The sequence below is a fragment of the Colius striatus genome, chromosome 17, assembly GCF_028858725.1.
Source record: "Colius striatus isolate bColStr4 chromosome 17, bColStr4.1.hap1, whole genome shotgun sequence".
NCBI lineage: Eukaryota > Metazoa > Chordata > Aves > Coliiformes > Coliidae > Colius > Colius striatus.
The window spans coordinates 4,949,670-4,971,166 of NC_084775.1; the positions used below are offsets into that span (position 1 = coordinate 4,949,670).

Consider the following 21,497-nt stretch of genomic DNA (forward strand, 5'->3'; position numbering starts at 1 on the left):
TCCATTAAACAACACAACCTGAGCTCAACAGTGGTGGGGGACAGAGCCCTCAGGGACTTTGCTGAGTCCACCTCTCTGCTTCTGGAATCAACTCAGCAGCAGCCCACTTATGGCTGGAGCAGCAAAGAGTGTGTGCAGTGAGGTTAATGTGTTGCTGCAGAGAAGGTCAAGGATGCAAATCCTCAGGGTGGGATTTCTCCTGAGTGGTTGGTTGTTGTTTAAGGGTCAGTTGCCCAAAATGCTGTTGGTCTGGGTGGTTTTATTGCTGGTGGTGCTTTGAGGGTTCTGGGATTGCTGTTTCCATCTCCAAGAGCTGCTGTGATCTCGTTGGTATTATTATTGGCCTGTAGAGCAGATGTTGTTGTGTGCTGGGCACTGGTCACCAGTTTGGCAGGGGACAATGAACCATTTGCTGCAGCTTCACATCACCATCACCCACCTGGACACGTTGCTGTGGGACCTGATCTAGGTGACCCTGCTTCTGCAGGGGGGTTGCACTGGATGATCTCTAAAGGTCCCTTCCAACCCCCATTATGCTGTGACTCTGTTCCCACCTCTCAAAGAGGTTCAGGGCTGGGCTGGTGAGGGCTGGCCTTGCTGTGCTGTGCTGAGCACCCTGCAAGGGATGCAGCAGCCAGGGTTTCCACGGGAAGGGGAAGATGCTGAGTCTGGGATGCAGTTTGGTCCCTACTGCTGAGGCAGCAAGGCCGGGGCATCCTTCGGGGGAGGCTGCCCCAGCCCCTGCAGGGCTCTCGGGGCTGTGGGCAAAGGCTGCTGGTGACATCTTGTGGCGATGGCTCCCAGACACACACACAGAGCCCGACCTCTGCCAGGGCAGGAGGGTGAAGCTGATAGCAGCTCCCCCAGGGGCTAAAATACTTGTTTTTTCCCCTTTGCAATGATCTGTGAGTGTTTCAGACCCAGCCAGGCTCTCCTGGGTTCATTCTTGGTTTGGTCCATCCTGCTGCTCTGCAGTGAGACCTCGTCCTACCCAGAGCAGCCTAAAACCCACTGGAGGGTCTGTAAGCAAACATGAGCTCACCACTGAGCTCACTGCAATACCTGTGGGCTCAAAGGGGGCTGGAAACCTTCAGGGAGAAGAGAGGTGTGTATCAGGGGATGTTCAACACCATGGCTTGGAGACAACTTGGTGTGTCCAGAGCAGAGAGCACGAGCAGCTGAGGCAGCAGTTGCTCCATGCATGTGTTGCTTCCCTGCCTGAGCAGATCCTTGCTGGCTGGCATGAGGAGGAGGATGCTGAGCCAGCTGCTTGTCTGGATTTGGCCCCTTGTTGCTGGTTTTGCTGGACTTTTGTCTTTCTGGGAATATGTTTCAGTCCAAGTTGTTGAGAGGTAACAGCAGGGCAGAGCTCTGACAGCTCATCACAGCCCAAGCTGCAGCCAGTGCCTGTGCCTGTGCTCTGACATGCAGAGGAGGTCCTGCCACCCTTCTGTCTTGGGCCATGGGGAGGGAATTGGCTCTTGATGCTTATTCTGTGGAGGAAAAGGCTAATTCCTGGGCAGGGCTGATGGTTTGGGCTGTGCTCCTGCTGAGTAACTCAGGGATTTTCTTCTTCCCCTTGAGCCTGGTTTGTCCCCTGGCTCCCAGCACCATCCTGATCCCCACAAGTGCAGGGACCTGCCTTCTCCAAGCTGCCATGGGAGCAGCCTCAACCTTTGCAGCTGGCAATGCCCAGTGTGTCCTTGGCATGTCCATGCCCCTGGGCACCCAGTGCTGCAGAGGAGCTCCAGCAGCAAGCAAGGAGTAAGGTAATCCTGGGAGCTTTGGTACTTGTAGGTCACTGAGCACCTGCTCTTTGGCACAGACATCCCTTCTCTGCCTGTTAGCAGCATGGAGCAGGGTTTACCTTCTGCTCTGTGTGTGTATGTTTGGTGATGCACAGTCCCTGGCTTGAGTTCCCACAGCTTTTTGGAGTAGGACCTTCTTGATTCTTACAAGAGGAAGCAGGACTTGGGGTGCAGCTGAGCTTTGGTGTATGATGGGGGGAGCTGAATGTGTCTCAATGCTGTAGTTAAATGAATGAAGTGGATTTTGTAGTGCTCTGGGGAAGGAGAAATGGGGTGAGCCCCCTATTTTGAGAGCTGTGGCTCTCTTCTCCCCCTCATGGACCCTTGTGGAGGGGGCAGATACTTCCCATGGTGACTTTTGAGAGCAGCTTAATTGATGGAGGGTTAATGAGTCAAGAAGGCCTCCTGCTTCCTCAGCAGATGGGAAGGTTTAACTCTACCCTGCCCCAGCCACTGTTTTTCTGCTTGGGTAGGCAGGATGCTTAAAATGCCACTTTGGCTGGCAGGAAGATGGGGGGGCAGGGGAAGGGCAAAGAAAAAAGCTTTTACTTCCAAAAATAACTCTGGAACAAAATGAAGAGGTTGGAGGGCAAGCAGGGAAACAGAGAAGGAGCTTCCTCAGGGGCCAGCACTGGAGTTTTCATCCTCTGAGTGCTTGAGGAAGGAAAGCTTGGCTGTATTAAACACCATCCCCTGCTGCCAGGGTTAAGATAAGCTGTGGCACAGTGAGTGCAGGCAGTGGCCATGGCAAAGAGCATCCCTGCCCTTCCTCCCCACTGCCTGGTTGTAGTGGAGCCTTCCCCAGGCCATTCTCTAACCAAGTTCTCCTCTGAGCAGGGCTGGGCTGCAATGTGGGGCAGGGCATGGTGAGCAGGGCTGGGCTGCAGTGTGGGGCAGGGAATGGTGAGCAGGGCTGGGCTGCAGTGTGGGGCAGGGAATGGTGAGCAGGGCTGGGCTGCAGTGTGGGGCAGGGCATGGTGAGCAGGGCTGGGCTGCAGTGTGGGGCAGGGCATGGTGAGCAGAGCTGGGCTGCAGTGTGGGGCAGGGCATGGTGAGCAGGGCTGGGCTGCAGTGTGGGGCAGTGCTGACATCAGTGATGGATGTTTATCTGCTGCTGGGAGCTCTCATTGCCTGTGTCTCTGGTTTTGGCAGGGTGATGCTGCAGCTGCTTCCCAACCCCAGGAGCTCCCATGGCTGTGGCTGTGGTGGTACAGGGCAGGAGAGGGGCCTGAGGGGCTCCACTGGTCCCTTACCCTTGCATGTGCAGGTCTGTTCTCAGGCACTGTGCTGGCTGTCCTGGACATGAAGGTGGGATTGCCCAGGTGATGGGCAATGTTTGTGGTGGCTCACCAGGCTCTGCCTGCACTGCAGGAGATCAGCAGAGAGGGAGAAAGGATTTGGGTCTGCTGTGTATGAAGCTGAGCAGAGGCATGAGGATATCTGACCTCCCCTTAGCTGGGGACTGACTCTCATCTGCCCCTCACAAGCAGGGTTTGATTCACAGTGAGGGGCTCTGCTGGCAGTGGGGAGGCTCTGGCTGGAAGCATTACAAGTGGTGGATGGAGGAACTCACTGCTCTGCTGGCTTCTCCCCTCACCTTCCTTGAGCTAAACACCAGTTTCTCCACCCTTACACTGAGCTTGGGGCTTCTTGAAGCCATTAGCTCCAGCTTGGTACTGAGCTGGTCCAAGGGAGCAGCAGTGACAGCAGCCAGAGACCCAGGAACTGGCCCAGCCTTTGAGCACCAGGACACAGGGAAACACTGCACAAGAAAAATCAGAAGAACCCTCCCAGGGATGTCTGCTGGCCAAGAGAACCAACCCTGGGGCATCCCTGCAGGGCACTGTGGCCTCACTGCCCATTGCAAGGTGAGCACAAGGGCTCTTCTTGCTGCCCACCCCAGCACCCATCCCTGCCCACACAAGGGTCATGCCTGTGCCCCCCAGCACCTGATGCTGCAAAAGCCACCTCAGCTCATGGTCCCTCCCCAGGAAAAAGGGGTTTCCAGAAGAAGATGCAGAGGGTGTATCTCAGAGCAAGGGTTGGGCAGGCATTTCATTGCTGGCAGTGGCTGGTGTGCCAGAAAACACTCTGATTTCTTCCCTGCCCAGAGCTGGGAGATGATAAACACTGGGATCTGCCTCCATTCAGCTGTGATCCATCAAGGCAGGGGGGACTTGCACCAAATAGAGGGTGAAGGGAGGTCAGTGATTGTGTAAACAGGCACTTTAGAGTTCACCCTGAGCTGGTATTACTGTAATTCATTAGAGGTGTCAGCCCTCTTTGTAGTTCCTCCCTCAGAGAGCCCCTTGCCTGGCAGCTTCTAAGAGCCAGCCTTGCCAGCAGCAAAACAAACTGCATGAGATGCCTTTGCAGGAGGCAGAGTTGCAGCTGCAGCACCACCTTGCAAGAAAAGGGAGGTTTAGCATCTCTGCAGGTTTCCATGCCTCCCCTGCACATGGGCCCTGTGGGGAGCATCCTTTCCAGCTCAGATCCAACTCCCTGCACCAAACCCCCACCATGTAGGTACCTCCATTCAGCCCAGGGTGGGATGAGGTTTGGGGAGGGTTATGGGCAGTGGGATAAGGGAGGTTGTGCTCCCCCTCTGCTCTGCCCTGCTGAGGCCTCATCTGGAGTCCTGTGGCCAGTTCTGGGCTCCCCAGCTACAGAGGGACAGGGAACTGCTGCAGAGAGGCCAGTGCAGGGACACCAAGATGCTGAGGGGATGGAACATCTGTGTGAGGAGGAAAGGCTGCAGCACCTGGGGCTGCTGCAGAAGAGAAGGCTGAGGGGGGATCTCATCAATGCTGATAAATACCTAAAGGGTGGGTGTGTAGAGGCTGGGGACAGTTTGTTGTGTGGTGGCCAGTGCCAGTACAAGGGGGCACAGGCTGGCACACAGGCAGTGCCACCTGAACATGAGGAAAAACTTGTTTCTCTGGGAGCCTGCTCACTCCTCAGCATCTGGGGGTGGAGAGGGGCTTTATGGGGAGGTGCCAAGCCTGTGTGCTGGAGGAGGAGGGGAGGCTGCAGCTCACTGCCCCATTGGAACAGCTTGCTCCCATCCCCTTGCTGGTTTGCTCTGCTATAATGCTTCACCCGACTTTAAAAGGCACCCAAGTTGCCTCTGCCAGCAGCAGGGAAACCCATTGTGGTTTATAAACTGCTGGAGGTGTGTGGTGAGAAGCCCATGAGGTGGTTTATGGGGCTGTAAACACTGCAGAGGGCAGCCCTGGGCTGCAGCAGCTCACGGGGACACTGGTGTGGTGGTGATGATGCTGAAGGCCAAGCTGCAGGGAAAAGAGGGGGCAAAGTGCTGCTTGGCTCTACCCAGAGGGTATTAACACCTCCCAGATGGCATGAAACTGCCTCTTCCAACCAAAATATCCCTGCAGGTGTGTTTAGTGTAGCAGAGCAGCTGAAAGAGTTGGATGGCTGTCCCTGCACTGGCTCCTGCATGGTGCCATCCCATGGAGATGCAGCATGCTCTCCTCTCCTAACAGTGACAGCCTCAGCTGCATGTTGGCACAGGATGAGCTGCAGGTTGTGTGACCCTGAAGACAAGGTTGTGTTTTGCTGCTCTCTCCAGCTTGGTGGGAGTGCTGGGGGTAACCCTGTGTGGGAGCACAGCATCCTGCTCAAGTCCAAGGCTGTTTCTCAGTGCTGGGGGGACTGTCCCTTGTGATATGTGAGCAACAGGCAAATAATTCCAATTGCTTCCAGATGCAGGGGGCTGGTGAATCCTCTGAGGAACTGGACTAGTTCATTAGCAGCTTGTGGATGACATGGAAGCCAGGTTTTGTGGTGTTCTTGGCATCAATGGCTTGGGAGACACTTTCCTGTTTGGAAGGAAGGCTGGAGATGCCCATCATGTGGGTGGTTGGAGCTGTACAAAGGCATCCACAGGACTGAAATCCCTTGCAAAAAAACAAGGTGAGCTTTTGCATCTCTGCAAGGAAATGGTTCAACAGTTGTGAAGCTGCAGCAGAGGAGCTGGTGTGGGAACACAAAGCTGTAGATGCCCCAGACTCCCTTAATGCTCTTCTATCCAGTGTGAAAGTGGTTGGATTCCTGTGCTTCTCCCTTATTTAATGCTTCACATGTACATGTTTGCAGGCCAGGGTGTGTTGCACTAGTGAAGAGACCTCCAGAGCTGCTCCAGCCCCTGCTACAGCAGCTTCCCCTGGCTCAGGGGCACAGGAATGTGTCCAGGTGGGGTTGGAAACCTCCCAAGAAGGAGCCTCCACACCCTCCCTGGGCAGCCTGGGCCAGGGCTCCCTCACCTCAGCACCAAGGGACTTTCTCCTCCTGTGCCAGTAGCACTGCCTGTGTGCCAGCCTGTGCCCCCTTGTCCTGTCACTGGCCAGCACACAACAAACACTGGCCCCATCCTCTCCACACCCACACTTTAGTTATTGATCAGCACTGATGAGGTTCCCCTTCAGCCTTCTCTTCTCCAGCAGCCCCAGGTCCTGCAGCCTTTCCTCCTCACACACACGTTCCAGCAAATGACTACTAACCCAGGTGGCAGTTTCTGCCTCATCTGCCTCCTCCAATGCCACAACCTCACCTAATCCCATCTCTTCACTTGCTGAACTCATGGCTGCAGTATCAGAACACCATGTTCCCAAATAAACCCCAGCCCCCCCTGCCCTGTTGCAGGGGTGGGGTGTCTGTGATAGACCTGCTTCTGATGCTTTTGTGCTGGAACAAGAAAACAAGTGTTGGCTCCCAGCTCTGTAGTTGCTAATAAACCATCTGGCCTTGCTTATTTAGATTGCATTGTGCTGTGAGGAAGGGGTGAGGAGGAGGAGAGGGGGTGCCCTGTGCTCTATGGTTGGGTAGAATTGTGCAAGTGGCAGGATCCCAGTGCTGGGGCCTTTGATTCCTGGCCAAGGGAGGCAGGTGCTTTCAATATTCAGCCTGCTAAGCCTCTCTGATAGGGCAAAGTGTTTGCAAGATGCATATGGTGGAGGACAGGCTGAGGAGGCAGCTGAGGCCAGTGAGTCCATGGCCTGTGCTGCCCCAGGCCCTGTGCCACAGCCATCCCCATCCCATCCTGCCCTCCCTGTGCTCCCTGGCAGGGTTTGCTGTGTGCAGCTCTCACAAGGTGTCAGCAGTGGCCTGTCACCCTCTCAGGCTGCTCCAAGGCAGCACAGAGAGAGGCTGCAGTGATGGGCTGAGGGCAATGGGGTGAGGTTTAACAAGGCCAAGGGCTGGGTCCTGCACTTGGGCCACTCCAGGCTGGAAAGGGCCTGGGGAGGTTGGTGCTGGGGAGGGCTGGGACTGCAGGAGCTTGAAGGGCTTTTCCAACCAAAATGATTCTATGATTTCCCTTCCCATAGCCCCCTGCTGCTACCTCTGCTCTCCTAAATGCTCCCCCCATCCGTGCCCAGGCACTGGTTCCAGTTTGACCTTTTGGGATGGGATGGGATGGGGCAGCTGCACTCCTGTGCCAAGGGCCATTGCTGTGATTTGGGGAGCCTCCAAACACCTCCACAGTCCCCTCAGGTGGGCATCTTGGTGTGATCCTCGAGTCAGTCCTAGTGCTGGAGCAAAAACAGTCCAGCTATGGCAAGGGGAGGCTGCAGCTACATCCCTGCCTGTGTCCCCAGGCTTTCCTGCCTCGTGCCTCAGTTTCCCTTTTGGCTCTTTGGCTTTCATGCTCAGCTTCCAAGTGCTGAGACAAGGAGCTCTGTGCAGCCATGGCTGTGGATGGACACTGGGGGTCTTTGGTTTGTTACCAGGTGAGGAGAAAGCCCTTTGTGATCTGTGGGATCAGAGGGTGTTGCACAGGGCACAGCACTGACCTGTCCCTTCAGTGCAGAACTGGGGCTGAGCCCCTCCCTGACTGCTGCCTGGTCTGGAGTGAGACACCTCAGTCATTCCCACTTGACATGGCAGCCCCTCCACCTGCCCTGTGGACACACACAAGAGCAGCAGCACAGAGCTTCACCACTCTGGGGCAAACTGGGAGCCTAACCTTTGAGCTGCTGGTCTCAGCCCATCACTCTTTGCCTCCCAAATCCCCTCCTCCCCTGCCCTGTGCCAGCCCCATCAGCTCTCTTGTATGAAGGGAGGGCTTTGGGCTTAAAAGGCTCATCCCTGCTGGATCCCCTGGTGCATGAGCAGACATTGCCATGTCCTTGTTTTCCCAGGCTTTGCTGATAAATGCTGTCTCCACAAGCCAGGCTTTGATTGACTCATTATCAGGCAATGGGCAGCGAGGAAGCGACCTGTGACCCTTCCTGGGGAGATGAGGTGACCCTGCTGGACTAACCCTTATCAGCCCTCTTTAAAAGCTTCCCCTTTGGATGTGACAGAGGAGCCTCAGGCAAGCAATACCTAAATAGCCACAGGGTGGAGGAAGATTTGGTGGGAGGCAAGAGGGTGCAGGAAGCATTGGGCACGGGAGGTGGGGTTGTTTCTGCTGGCTGCAGCGTTTGCTGAGGTTGGGAAGAGCCTTTGCCAGGGTGAAAACATCAACTCACTTCCCATGGGAGGAGCTGAGCAGTGTGGTGGAGTGAAAGCTGAGCTCCCCCTTGCCCAGTACCTTCCCTGAGCCCACCTGCTCCATGCAGATGGGATTCCCATCAGGGTTAGCAGGAGACAAGAGTGTGGGGAAGGTGACATGGGACAGGCTCAGTGTTGGGGCTCAGCCCACAAATCAGCTGCTGTGCCTGGGATGGGAGGCTGCCAGCCATGTCCTTGCTGTCCCCAGACTCTGGTGTCTCTCAGAAGGAGTTTCATCTGTCCTCTCTTCTCCTCCCAGCTGCTTATACAGCAAGTGACCTTTCAGCCCTCACCTCATCTTTATGGAGGTGATAAAGGTTTTGGGGCAGCACTTGAACTGCTTTGGAACCCCCCTCCCAGAGGAGCTGCAGGCTTTGGTGTGTGCCAGGCTGGTGGAGATGCTGACAGTGGCAGGGATGGAGCCATGGAGGGTAAAAGAAACAGGCATCCCCCTGTGTGCCTTGGTGCAGAGAGGACAGTGCCTGCCTTGGGGTAGGCAGGAGTGACCCTCCTGCCCCTCCTCCTGCAGCAGGGCAGGGATGGGTCCCAGGGATGGGCTCCAGGGATGGGCTGAGGGCCTGCCTGCCTGTGTGGGTCACTGGTCCAAGCCCCAGCTCCCCAGCAGAGATGGGTTTTGGCCAAGTCCCAGCTGTCACTGTGTTCCCACCTTTGATCAGGAGGCGGCATTCCTGCAGCTCCCTCTCCCACATGTTGCACTGATCAAAGGCAGCTGTTGCTTGGGCCCTCCCCATGGGCCATTTCCACACAGGCACACCCCTGAAAGTCCACAAATACAAAGGACCAGGAGGAGGTGGGAAGGGTGATGGATGGAGCAGGGACCAGGCAAGGGGCAGCAGAGGCACAACCCTTCTCCCTCGTCACAGAGGGTCACCCACAGCCCTCAGGAAGGCTGCTGGGGAGTTTGTTGTGGGTCTAAAGAGAGATGCTGAAGTCTTCCTGAGGACAGCCTGGCAAGGAGTTGAAGCTTATCTGCAAGAAATGATATCACTGGTGGGTGAGAGCAGTTGCCTGGGCCAGCTGCAGCTGAGCACAGCCAGCATCTGCCATGGCTTGAGGTGGGTCAGGAGAGGGGAAACTGGGCAAAGCTTTCTGAGACCTCTCTGATCTCAGCAACTGGTGTGTGTCCAATGTCAAAGTCCACACAGCCCCCTCAGCAGGAGCATGGATGGCTCTGCTAGGGAGGTGTGGTGATGTTCCTCCCCAGCCCATGGGCAGAGCAATGCCATGAAGGATTTTACCATGGAAGGGATGAACCACTGCTCCTGGCTTTCCCAGCCACCAGCATCAGCTGCTTGAAAGGGAAAGGAAGGTTTGAGACCTGCCATGGTGGGGGCTCTTCTTCAGGGCAAGCATGGTCCTGTTATGTTTTGGCAGGTGATTTATTGTTCATCCCTTTTTCCCCAGCTCTTGTGTCTGGGTTTCCAAGTCCCTTCTGAATCCTCCTCCACAGCAAGCCTAGCTGCCATCAGCAGCTCAGTTGTGCTCAGAGGTGTGATGGGGAAAACCTCTCCTGCCTTGCCTGATCCTCACACCCACTTGTTGTTACTCAGCACTACAGTTTAGCTTTAAGGCTTGGAAAAGACATAATGTCCACCCCAAAACTGCAGCCACAAAGAGAGCAGGACTGTGGGATGTGCTTGCATCCCTTTCCTTTGCTGTGGTGACAGGTTCAGGTGAGGTTTTTGTCTGGTTGAAAGCCAAATTCTGCTGCCCACAGTGACACTGCAACACTCACAGCCCCCAGGCAAGGGCAAAAGCATCTGCCCCCTGTAGCAGAGGGTCTGGCAGACCAGGCTAGGCAGAATCCTTTGAGAAGGGCAGTTTGTGCTCCTGCTTCTCCCTTGAGCCCACCTTGGCCAGCACACAGGGGGCAGCTGCAGTGGGTGCTGCATTTCCAAGCACCAGCTCTGTTGGTAAAGCAGCCTTTTGCTTCCTTTCTCCAGGACCAGGCAGGATGATTGGCTCATGCCAGGAGGGTCCAGCTGTCTCTGCTCACAACAGCTCATGTCTCCAGCAGCAGAACCAAGGAGATTTGGGCAGCATGTCCCATGGTGGTGTTAGCAGAGTGCCTCAGTGGGTGGCAGCACACCAGAACCAGGAGGTGAGTGCTGCTGGGTCACATCCAGCCCTTGTTTGCTATCTGTGGGTTAGTTTAATCAGCTGAAGATCCTCAGCCAGGTTACAGCCCTCTGTGGTTATCCCCCAAGGCTGAGTTTTGCTCATTATCCCCATCCACCACAAAAGGGAAGGACTCAAGGTCTGAGTGTGGAGGAAATGAAGTTCCACTAGTGCTTGCTGCCATGGAGGGATAGGGGTGCACTCAGAAGCTGCCTACAGCCCCCAGACCTGCTTGGCAGCATCCCACAAGCACTAGAATGGCTGCCTGATGACAAAGCTGCCTGAGGGATGCTGTCCCAGCAAGGGTGACCCTGGCTCAAGTGGATCTTCCCTTCCCTGTTCACCTTTACCAACAGCAACCAAGGAGCTCCTGATCAGACAGGCATGAAGGGCTCCTGGAGGCTGTGCTTGTCCTTCTCAGGCAGGGCTGGCAGCTCCTGCCTGCAGCCCAGGGCACTGGAGGGCAGGCTGGGCTGTCACCACAGCAGCCATCCCAGCTTAGGGTCACAGCTCTGCCTGCCCAGGATGGCAGGAGTGACAGGCTGTGCTCTGGCATCTGGGGAGAAACCTCTGGTGCCTCTTTTGGACACCACAGGGGCCATAGACCAAGAGAAACCTCTCTCCAAAGACCACAGTAGAGTTTGCACCTGACCCCTCTTTTAGAATGCATAGGGATGGAGGGGGCTGCAGCAGCTGCTTGCTTTCCACCTCAGTGGAGGATCCCTTACCTGTGCTCTGTGCCAGCAGCACAAGGGGTAAGAATGGTCTTCAGGACAGCACTGGGAGCTGCTTCCCAAAACCTCCTTTGATCCTTCTCAAGACAGGGCCTCAGTTTCCCTCTTGTCTGCCCTGGGCTGGGATCTGTGATCAGAAATGAGCACCTTACCCCTGGTGTGTTCACCTCCCGGAGCACAGTACCAGGGACCTTTTCCCCCCTTCTATGCACACCTGCCTCTCCCACTGAGAGATGCCCCCAACACCACAGCCCCTTGGCCTAACCCTGCCTTGCAAAGTTCAGCTGCCTGGCTGCAGGCAGCCCAGAGCAGGGCTTTTACAGCAAGGTGACCCCTGCTCTTTGGTGCTGTGCAGCCCCCTGTCCAGCCAGCCGCCGGCACGGCCGCCTAACGCCTTCTGACAGCTCGACAGGAGGGACCACGGCTTCCCCTTCCTTTTGGCAGTGGCTTGACAAAGACTTGTGTCCCCTCTCTGCTGAGGATGGTGGGGGAGGGATTTGGAGGAGGGAAGGTGAAGGGAGGGTCATCACCCAGGCCCTGCCATCAGCCCATCAGACACCCCAAGACAAAGGGACAGGATGGGAAAGCTGAGGCTGCCTGCAGACAGCACCCTGGCTGTGGGTTGATGTGTCACCTTGGTTGGGCACATCACCTCCCAGTTACCTTCTGCCTCTCATTGCTATAAGCCAGTGTAAGAAACAAAAAGCTGGACACAGTTGCTTTTCCTTCCCCACTGAGCTCCTGTGGGCACCTGCATCCATCCCACCCACTGCTGGGGACACCTCCCCAGGACGAGGCCCAGCGCTGCTGTGGGGGCAGCTGGTGGCACTGGGACAGGAGTTTCTCACACTGATGTTGGTCAAAGACAATGGGTTCCACTGGGGATGACAAAACCCACCCCAATTTAGTCAGTCTCTGCCCTGGCTGTTGGCCCCATACCATTGAGCCACCCCAATGACTTGTCTCTCCCCTTACCTGTGCTGTGTGCCAGCAGCACAAGGGTTAAGAAAGGTCTTCAGGAGCACTGAGAGCTGCCTCCCAAAACCTCCTTTGAAGCCTCCTCAAGACAGTGCCTCAGTTTCCCTTCTTGTCTACCTAGGGCTGGGATCTGTGATGAGAAATGAGCCTGCCATGGACCAGCAGAACCACCTGCTGAAGAAGCAACTCCCTTATCTCTCTGCTGCCCCTAAATGTCTAGTTTGCCAGGAAGAGGGTGTTGTTTCAACCCTCACATTTGTGAACTCAAAATCTTGACCGCACCCTGGAGAGCAGAAACCACAGAGGAGGGAAAATCTCAAGTCAGTGTTTGTGAAGCTTGTGCTGAATCTTTGCACTTGGGGAGAGAGAAAAGATGTTGTTTTCAAAGAGGTAGGGTTAGCAAAGCTGAGCATCTCCATGGGCTCTGCAAAACCTGTGTCCCCACACAGACACTGGGGCTTCTTTGCTGGGATCAAGAGTCAAATGGGATACCTGAGCCAGAGCCTGGCTCAGTTAAGCCCCTCTCTCCTAAGCTTCAGGTGAGAATTGTCCCTTTCTGGTCCCCAGCACTCTCAGAGGATACACTCTCAGCATCCCAGAGCTGGGGCTCAACTCTCACCTAGGGAAAATCAACCCAAATTACAGGACTCAGAGGTGCAGCCCCAGGTGAAGTTGTGGCTGGAGGTGAGGACTCAGAGCAGAAAATGTGGCTGTGGCCAGGGTACAGTTCTGTCCCAGCAGTGCCCAGGCAAGGACAATGCTGTCTGCTCAGTGTGGGCAGGAGCTGGGCACTGCTGCTGGCTGTGAGCAGCAGGTGAGGAGGAGATGGGGAGGGGGAGAGAGGGGGGCAAATGTCTTGGAGAGGATGGGAGTGACAAGGGCAAGGTCTGGATGTGTTAGTGATGGTGTGAGTGCAGCCCTGTCAGTGCCAGCCTTCATCCCAAGTGACAGGTCTGACAGCCTGGCCAAGGACAAGGCAGGAGCAGAGGGCAAGGAGGGGAGGGAGCTGGGTCTGTAGCACCTCACAGAAACCTCTTTGAAGGGTCAGGTGAATGGGAGCAGGAGCATCTCCTGCCTGGGGGTACCCAGGAGGGCTGTGGGGTGAGTGCTTGGTTTGTGCTCTGCATTTTCCTTTTGATCAGGGCATCAGGTGACAGTCCCAGCAGCATCTCACCTTCTCCTGCCTTGTGTGCACTGAGCCTGGCTGGTGCCCCAGCTTTCCTTCCCTGGAAAAGGCAAGTGTTTCCCTCACTGCTCAGCTGGAAGAAGAGTGTGGGCACGAGCTGGGCTCTCCAGTTAATACTCCTGCATCCCAGTCCCAGCAGGACACTGGGCTGTGGAGCAGTGCTGTGGCTGGTTTGCAGGCTGCTCTCCCTCAAGCATCTTGCTGCCTTGTGCTCTCTGCTGCCTTGAGCCCTTGGGATGAGCTGAATCCACCTCAGGGGTGGTCAGAGATGGTGCCTCTGCCCTCGCTGGTTGTGAGGTGGAGACCTCTGTGCCTCCAGCGTGATTTGGGCTGGGCAGAGGCAGCCTCCATCCCTGTGCTAAACCAGCTGTGGAGGCAAGGTGAGGTGAAAAACTAGTGCTGAGAGCTGTCCTGGGCATCTTCCCCTGGGAATAAGGGTGTAAAGCCAGCCTTTAGATCCAGATTGCTGAGCCTCGTGGAGGATGAGCAGAGCTGGACTGAAGGGCTGTGAGCAAGAGGGGATGCTTTAATAGCCCCTCTTCCCCAAAACACACTCTCCCTCCAGCAGTGGATGTTCAGGGCAGGAGACAAGCCTCTTAATTGTTTAATAATCCTCCAGGGCTTTTCCTTCCGTGCTCTTTGGCCGAGTTTGCCCGTGGGAGCTTCTGCAACACGCCAACCACCGTGCTGGGTTATTCCTCAGAGACAAGCCGCTCTCGTTGCTCCTCTTTCCTGCTGGCTGGGTTTTGGGCAGCAAAGCAGGGAGCCGGGACACGCTGCAGCCTCCCCTCGGCCTGCAGCCCAGTCCTGGGCAGCCCCCGCGGGACTGCGGCCGGGCTCGGGGCCGCTCCCGGGGCAGCGGCGGGCGCGGAGCTCCCTCCTCCGGCCCGGGGCCGCAGCCGCACGCCTCGGAGGAACCCGGGGCCTCCCGTCAGCCGGCGGCGCGGCGCCGTGCCCGAGGGGTTTGACAACGGGCTGCCGGGCGCTCATGGTGACCCTTGGGCAGGCGCTGCCGCCCTCCTGCCCGTCCTTCAGCGCCGCCGGGCCCTGCTCCCGGTGCTCCAGCGCTGCTGCCCCTGGTCGCCCCGGGCCCGTTGCTGGGGGTTGCCCCGTTGCTAGGGGAGCCCCGTTGCTTGGAGGGGGGCGCGTTGCTGGGGGCTGCCCCGTTGCTTGGGGGGGGCCCAGCTGCTGGGGGGGGGCCGTTGCTGGGGGTCCTGTTGCTAGGGTCGGTTGCTGGGGGAGGTCCGTTGCTGGGGGAGCCCCGTTGTTTGGGGGGGGTCCTCGTTGCTGGGGAGCCCTGTTGCTGGAGGATCCCCGTTGCTGGGGGGGGGGGTCCTCGTTGCTGGGGAGCCCTGTTGCTGGAGGATCCCCGTTGCTGGGGGGGGGGGGGGGGGTCCTCGTTGCTGGGGAGCCCCGTTGCTGGAGGATCCCCGTTGCTGGGGGGGGGGTCCTCGTTGCTGGGGAGCCCCGTTGCTGGGGGGGGGGTCCTCGTTGCTGGGGAGCCCTGTTGCTGGAGGATCCCCGTTGCTGGGGGGGGGGGTCCTCGTTGCTAGGGGAGCCCTGTTGCTGGAGGATCCCCGTTGCTGGGGGGGGGGTCCTCGTTGCTGGGGAGCCCTGTTGCTGGAGGATCCCCGTTGCTGGGGGGGGGGGGTCCTCGTTGCTGGGGAGCCCCGTTGCTGGGGGGGGGGGGGGTCCTCGTTGCTGGGGAGCCCCGTTGCTGGAGGATCCCCGTTGCTGGGGGGGGGGGGTCCTCGTTGCTAGGGGAGCCCCGTTGCTGGGGGGGCGCGTTGCTTGGGGGGGGCTCCGTTGTTGGGGGGCCCGTTGCTGAGGGATCCCCGTTGCTGGGGGGGTCCTCGTTTCTGGGGGAGCCCCGTTTCTGGGGGAGGCCCGTTGCTTGGGGGGGGGCTCCGTTGTTGGGGGATCCCCGTTGCTGGGGGAGGCCCGTTGCTTGGGGGGGGGCTCCGTTGTTGGGGGGCCCGTTGCTTGGGGGGGGGGCCCGTTGCTGGGGGATCCCCGTTGCTTGAGGGGGGGCTCCGTTGTTGGGGGGCCCGTTGCTAGGGGATCCCCGTTGCTGGGGGAGGCCCGTTGCTTGAGGGGGGGCTCCGTTGCTGGGGGAGGCCCGTTGCTGGGGGGGGGGGGGGGGGGGGCGTTTCCGCCCCCGGCGCCTGCGCAGTGTCGCTCGTTGCCCACGTGACGCGGCGCTAAAGATGGCGGCGCCCACGGGTCAGCGTGGGAGAAACTGAGCGTGCCCGGGCCTTGCGCTGTGGTGACTGGTTTCTGTCGCGACACGGTTACTGTCGCCGCCATGTCGCGGCTTATCGTGAAGAATCTGCCCAACGGGGTGAGTCTGGCGTTTGGTTGAGGGGTAGAAAGGGCATTCTGGGCCTAGGAGGGGTCTGAGGGGACGCTGTGGGGAACGCGGGATCTTGGGCAGGGAGAGGGTCCTCCGTGTGATGGGGAGCGAGAAGGAGAGAGAGGCTTCGAGTCGGAGTGGGAGGAGAGCGGTATCTTGGTGGGAAATGTCGTGGGGGAAGGAAGAGGTCGTTGAGATGTGCTGTGAGCAGGGGGAAGCCTTGGGGGTAGGATGGGGAGGGGGGACACGACCCTGTGCCCTTGAAATGGAGAAGAAACTTTTCAAGACCAGTTAGAGTTGAAAAGCAGGCGGTGCTTTATGCAGGCCTGGGTGCATGGGAGTTTAGGTTGGAGGTGAGAGAGAACTGTTTCCCTGAGAGGGGTGTCAGCCCCTGTGCCAGGCTGCCCAGGGAGCTGGGGGAGTGCCCAGCTCTGGAGGGATCCCAAAGCCGTGGAGCTGAGGTGCTGAGGGCTGTGGGTCAGTGGTGGGTTTGGCAGGGGGAGGGGAGGGCTGGGAATCCAGCAGCTGAAAGGGCTTTGCCAACCAAAAGGATTCTGTGATTCCCACTAACATGCATACTGCAGGCCTGCTCTGGTAAAGCTTATATGTAGATCATAGAATCATAGAGTGGTAGGAGTTGGAAGGGCCCTCCAAAGCCTGCTAAAGCAGGTTCCCTTGGCTCAGGGGGCACAGGAATGTGTCCAGGTGGGGTTGGAAACCTCCTGAGAAGGAGCCTCCACACCCTCCCTGGGCAGCCTGGGCCAGGGCTCCCTCACCTCAGCACCAAAGGACTTTCTCCTCCTGTGCCAGTGGCACTGCCTGTGTGCCAGCCTGTGCCTGTTCCCCCTTGTCCTGTCACTGGCCACCACACACCAAACACTGGCCTCATCCTCTCCACACCCACCCTTTAGGTGTTTGGTGCTTTATGTCCCTCCCAGCCCTGACCATTCTCTCATTCTGGGTGTGAGCTTTTGATTGGCACTGCCCCAGGACAGGCTGATTCCTGCAGCACTTCAGGAGCCGTTTGATCCCAAACAAGGCTGTGGACTTGATTGCAAAGCATCCCTCTAGCTGCATCAGGTTGCTGATTTCTCTTCCTGCTGTGCCTCCTCCCTTCCTAGATGAAGGAGGATCGCTTTAGGAAGCTCTTTGCTGCCTTTGGCACCCTCACTGACTGTTGCTTGAAGTTCACCAAGGACGGCAAGTTCCGCAAGTTTGGCTTCATTGGCTACAGGACTGAAGATGAAGCTCAGACAGCACTGAACCATTTCAACAGAAGCTTCATAGACACCTCTAGAATCACAGTGAGTTGCTCTTTCAAAACAGCTGCTTTTGATTCTGAAGAATGTTTCTCATGGGTGGTCTCTAGGCCAAGAAAGCCTGGACACTAAATCCTCTTCAGCAAAACAAGCAAAGCCTGGTGGCAGAGCTCGTTGAGTCTCAGGCAGGTGCTGAGTTCAGGTGGGCTGTGCCCATGCCCCAGCAGGGATTTCAGGGCTGATTTGAAGAGCAGTGTCAGATTTTGAGCTGCTGTTATCTGAACTGGAGCCCATTGTTTGAGTTCAAGTCATTCATCTTGCTGCTGTGGCAGAGGAGGGTTCAGGGTAAATAGGAGAAGCGACGTGACTGGGCTTAAATGAGCACAACAGGCTGCTCCTCACACTGAGGAATGTGAACATCTATTTGTAACATGGAAAGGGAACATCTGCATGAATGGCCTGTTCTCCTGTGCCACATCCTGTCAGGGTTAGAAGAGAGGTTCCTGAGTGAGGCTTACCCAGCACTTAGAGAAACAGACTGCTGATTTCTGCTCTGATTCCTTTCAGGTTGAGTTGTGCAGGTCTTTTGGTGACCCTTCAAAGCCCAAAGTGTGGAGTAAACACTCTCAGAAGCTCCCTGCCCCAGAAAAACAGCCAGAGAAACCTGTAGCAAGTGCAGCTTCTGCAAGCACAAAGAAGGTGAGTCTGGTTTGTTTCCTTGAGGCTCTGAGGTGTGTCAGTGACTTGGCAGGGAGAGCCCTGTGTGTGAGGAAAGGGACAGGGCAGCTGGGACAGTACATTCTGGTGTTTTCTGCCTCAAGATCCATGTCCCTTGTACCACTGTGCAGCTTGAAATTATCTTGGCTGTGCTTCTCACAAACCTCTCTACAAATCTTCTTTTTCCCCTAGAATAAGAAGAAGAAAGATCCAACAGAAAACTTAAAGGAGGTGAGTTGAGGTGGAGTAACAATCCCTCTATTCCTGCTAGCTTGTGTTGGGAACAAGAGCTGAACAGCTCTTTCCTGTGCTGCTTCCCTTGCTGTTAATTCAAGCAAGTTATATGATGGCACCAACTGTGTCAGAGTCCTGTTCTGCTGTCACTAACCAGTACTTTAACAATCCCAGCACTGGGGACTAATGTTTGAACTGTCAGCTACTGCTGTGTGCCCAGGCACTGCACCCAGGACAGTCCTGCCTCAGCAGTTCTGGTTTCCAACCATATGTGAGACTTGTCATGTTTAACTGGTAGGTTTTATCTTTCTCTTTAGTGATTTTTTTTCTCCTGTAAAGTACTTTTTTTCCCTCCAATGCAAAAAGAAAAGGATGAATAAGACTGATTGTTGAAAAGACTTTCAGTCACTTGGCCTTGTCACTGGAAAGTGAACTCCCCAAGAGGGATTTTAGCTGCGTTGCTAGAAATGAGATACTGCCTTTGAATTCAAACTCACCATTAGCTCTCCTGTGCCTGTCTTCACAACTTGTCTGCTTGGTTTCTTTTTCAACAGCTGGAAGAAGAGAAAACATTCCAGGAGTTCTTGGTGGTTCACCAGAAAAGGTCTCAGGTGGCCACTTGGGCTAATGACACCTTGGCAGAGGAGCCCAAGAAGGGAAAATCAAAGTCAGCAGCTGATTATCTCAACTTTGATTCAGATGAGTCTGAGGAGTTGACTGAGGAGGAGGAGGAGGATGGGAATGAACCCTCAGAAGATGAGGAGGAAGCTAAAGGTACGTAAAGGAACTCTCAGCCTTTGCTTATCTTTGTCCTGGTGAATGTGAGAACCTGTGTGCTGCTCAGTCCTCACCCAGAGTCTTGCCTCCAAAGGGACACAGTGTTGTCAGGAAGGTGATTTCTCAGGCACAAGCCTCCTTCTGTGTACTGTGCTTGTTGTGTTCTCGAACCTGGGGAAATGCAGTGTCTGATATTAAAGGGATGGCATTTTGCCTTCCCCTGAGTCCTTAAGTCCATGTCCAGGGAAGAGTGAGAGGGCAAACATCTAGCTCTTGCCCTTAGATGCTCTCCTAGGCTGCAGTTGCTTTTATCTCCAGGATTTCCAGAGCTGGGTGTGGTTTCTGTTTATTTAGTAACCTGGAGATGATGTCTGGGGACTCATCTGCTCTGCCTTTGATGTCTATTTCTGGACACATTGATGTGTCCTTCAACCTGTCAGAGCTGATGGGAAGGAACAGAGTTCAGTATGTTGGATCTTGAAAGGAAAACAATATCTAGTGGAGTAGTGGGTTAACTTAGACTGGGAAATCTGGGATGCAGTGTGCTGTGTGTCTTAGAATCCAGTGTCCTTTCACCACTGATGAACGTGGCTTTGAAGCCTCTCTCCCTCCTTATGTGCTATTTCCTTGTGCTTTTCTGTCAGAGTCAGCTGCATTTCCCCTGATGCTCCTCTCTTTGGGTAACTAAAATGTGGTTGTCATCAGTTGATCTTTGGTGGGATGTGGAGGGGTGTTTTGGAGAAACAGTTTTCTCAGACTTTTTTTCCCTGCAAAACTGCCATGAAGCATTGAAAAGCCCCTCTGGGGTGGGCTTGAAGGATTTAGTTAAAAATTGAGACAAAATACTTTGTCATGGGGTTCCCCAAACTCCTTTCTGGTTTGTTTTATACATGAGTATAACCAGTGATCCAGACTGTCAGCCTAGAGGGGCTGAGGTAAAATTGCTGCACTGTTCTCGAGCCTTTCCTTCCTGTGGAAAGAGCAGGGGAGGGGAAGGTGATTTCTCATGATTTTGTGAGTTCTCAGCTTTTCCCTGGCTGGAGAGAGAACAGCAGCAGCATCTGTGTGCAAAACAAACTTCTCTGGTCTCACTTCTCTTTGGCAGCCAAGAAAGGAGGGAAGAAGGCAGCTACCAGCAAAGACCTCTCAGATATGGATTACCTGAAATCTAAAGTGGTGAAAGATTCTTCCCCCTCATCCAGTTCAGAGGAAGAAATGGACAGTGAGGAGGTGGAAGAGGAAAGTGAGGAGGAGGAAGAAGAGGAGGATTCAGGCATTGCAGAAACCATTGACACCCACCCAGATAAAAGGGGGAAGCCAAAAGCCCAGCAAACACAACAAGAGACACCAGCAGGGAAGAAGAAAAAAGGATCCATGCTAGAGGTAGAGCTGAACTAGACTTTTGTCTGACCTAAACCAGGAGCTTGATGGGATGGGATGTGTCTGTCAGTCACTCAGGGGATGAGCTGACAGCTCCAAGGCTGTGGGAACCCCCCAGGTAACAGCCTTTTTAGTTCACTGGGCAGGAGCTGTGCCAAACATTTACTGGGTCTACACTTAGTGCTGGCTGAATTGCCAAAGACAGAGCTTCCAAGCAAGTGCTGCTTGTGCCCTTTTCAGAGCATTTTCTGGTTTTCCCATGCCCATCTCAGTCTGCAGGAAACACTTCTGCACAACCCAGTTTTAGTGACTGTGTCTGGCTCTCCCAGTCAGAGCTCACACCCTCATCTGGCATCTCCTGCCCAGGGTGATACAGCTGGCAAAATCTCTTGATATTCTCCCCCACTTTTCAGCCTCCTGCTTGTTGGACAAGACCAGCTTGTTCTGCTGTGATTTTTGTTGGTTTTTGCTCAGCTGCTTATTTTTCTTCCCTCCTTCTGTGCAGAACCAAGGCAGCTCAGCAGAAGGGAGCAGACTACACACAGTGAAGCTCTGTGGTGTCCCCTCAAACACCACTGAGGTAAGCTTTGGAGCTGGGAAGGGAGGCCCAAGGGTGTTCTCAGTGGGTAACTTGGTGTCCTCTTTGCAGAGGTTTCTCTTTTTCCTTCCAGAACTGCTTTGAGGGCTGTATGGGCAGGCAGGGAAGCTTTTGAACTGGCTTTGTGCAGAGGTATTCAATGTGCATGTGGCATTTTTTATAGTGTGTATAAAAAACTCCTCAGTCTTTGTGCCCAAGAAGGCCAATGGCAGCCTGGGCTGGGTTAGAAGGACTGTGGGCAGTAGGTGGAGAGAGGTTCTGCTCCCCCTCTGCTCTGCCCCTGTGAAACCACATGTGGAACATTGTGTCCAGTTCTGGGCCCCTCAGTTGCAGAAGGACAGAGAGCTGCTGGAGAGAGTTCAGTGCAGGGCCACAGAGATGATGGAGTGGAGCATCTGCCTTGTGATGAAAGGCTGGGGGAGCTGGGGCTCTGCAGTTTGGAGGAGCCTGAGGGGTGACCTCAGTCATGTTTACAAATACATCAAGGGTGGGTGTGAGGAGGCTGGAGCCAGGCTGTGCTCAGTGATGCCAATGACAGGACAAGGGGCAATGGGCACAAGCTGGAACAGAAGAGGTTCCAAAAGAACACAAGGGAAAACTTCTTCCCTGTTGAGATGAGGGAGCCCTGGCAGGGGCTGCCCAGATGGGCTGTGGAGGCTCCTTCTCTGGAGACATTCAAACCCAGCTGGATGAGTCCCTTTGTGCCCTACTTTAGGTGATGCTGCTCTGGCAGGGGGATTGAACTAGATAATCTTTCCAGGTCCCTTCCAGCCCTTGACATTCTGTGATTCTGTGTCTGAGAACTTTTTCAAACAAGTACA

The 21,497-nt window shown here is 55.6% G+C and overlaps 1 protein-coding gene across 3 annotated transcripts in view; it reads left to right on the forward strand.

The window, feature by feature from the left end:
* The first annotated feature begins 15,553 nt into the window (after positions 1–15,553).
* RBM19 (RNA binding motif protein 19) overlaps positions 15,554–21,497 on the forward strand; it is a 72,923-nt gene continuing 66,979 nt past the window's right edge. For all 3 annotated transcript variants that reach the window (XM_062009859.1, XM_062009858.1, XM_062009860.1), the window contains exons 1-7: positions 15,554–15,699; positions 16,833–17,015; positions 17,538–17,669; positions 17,880–17,918; positions 18,476–18,695; positions 19,804–20,081; positions 20,584–20,658. In XM_062009859.1, coding sequence (XP_061865843.1) covers positions 15,664–15,699; positions 16,833–17,015; positions 17,538–17,669; positions 17,880–17,918; positions 18,476–18,695; positions 19,804–20,081; positions 20,584–20,658 — 963 coding nt within the window. In that variant the 5' untranslated portion in view covers positions 15,554–15,663. The remainder of the gene's footprint in view (positions 15,700–16,832; positions 17,016–17,537; positions 17,670–17,879; positions 17,919–18,475; positions 18,696–19,803; positions 20,082–20,583; positions 20,659–21,497) is intronic.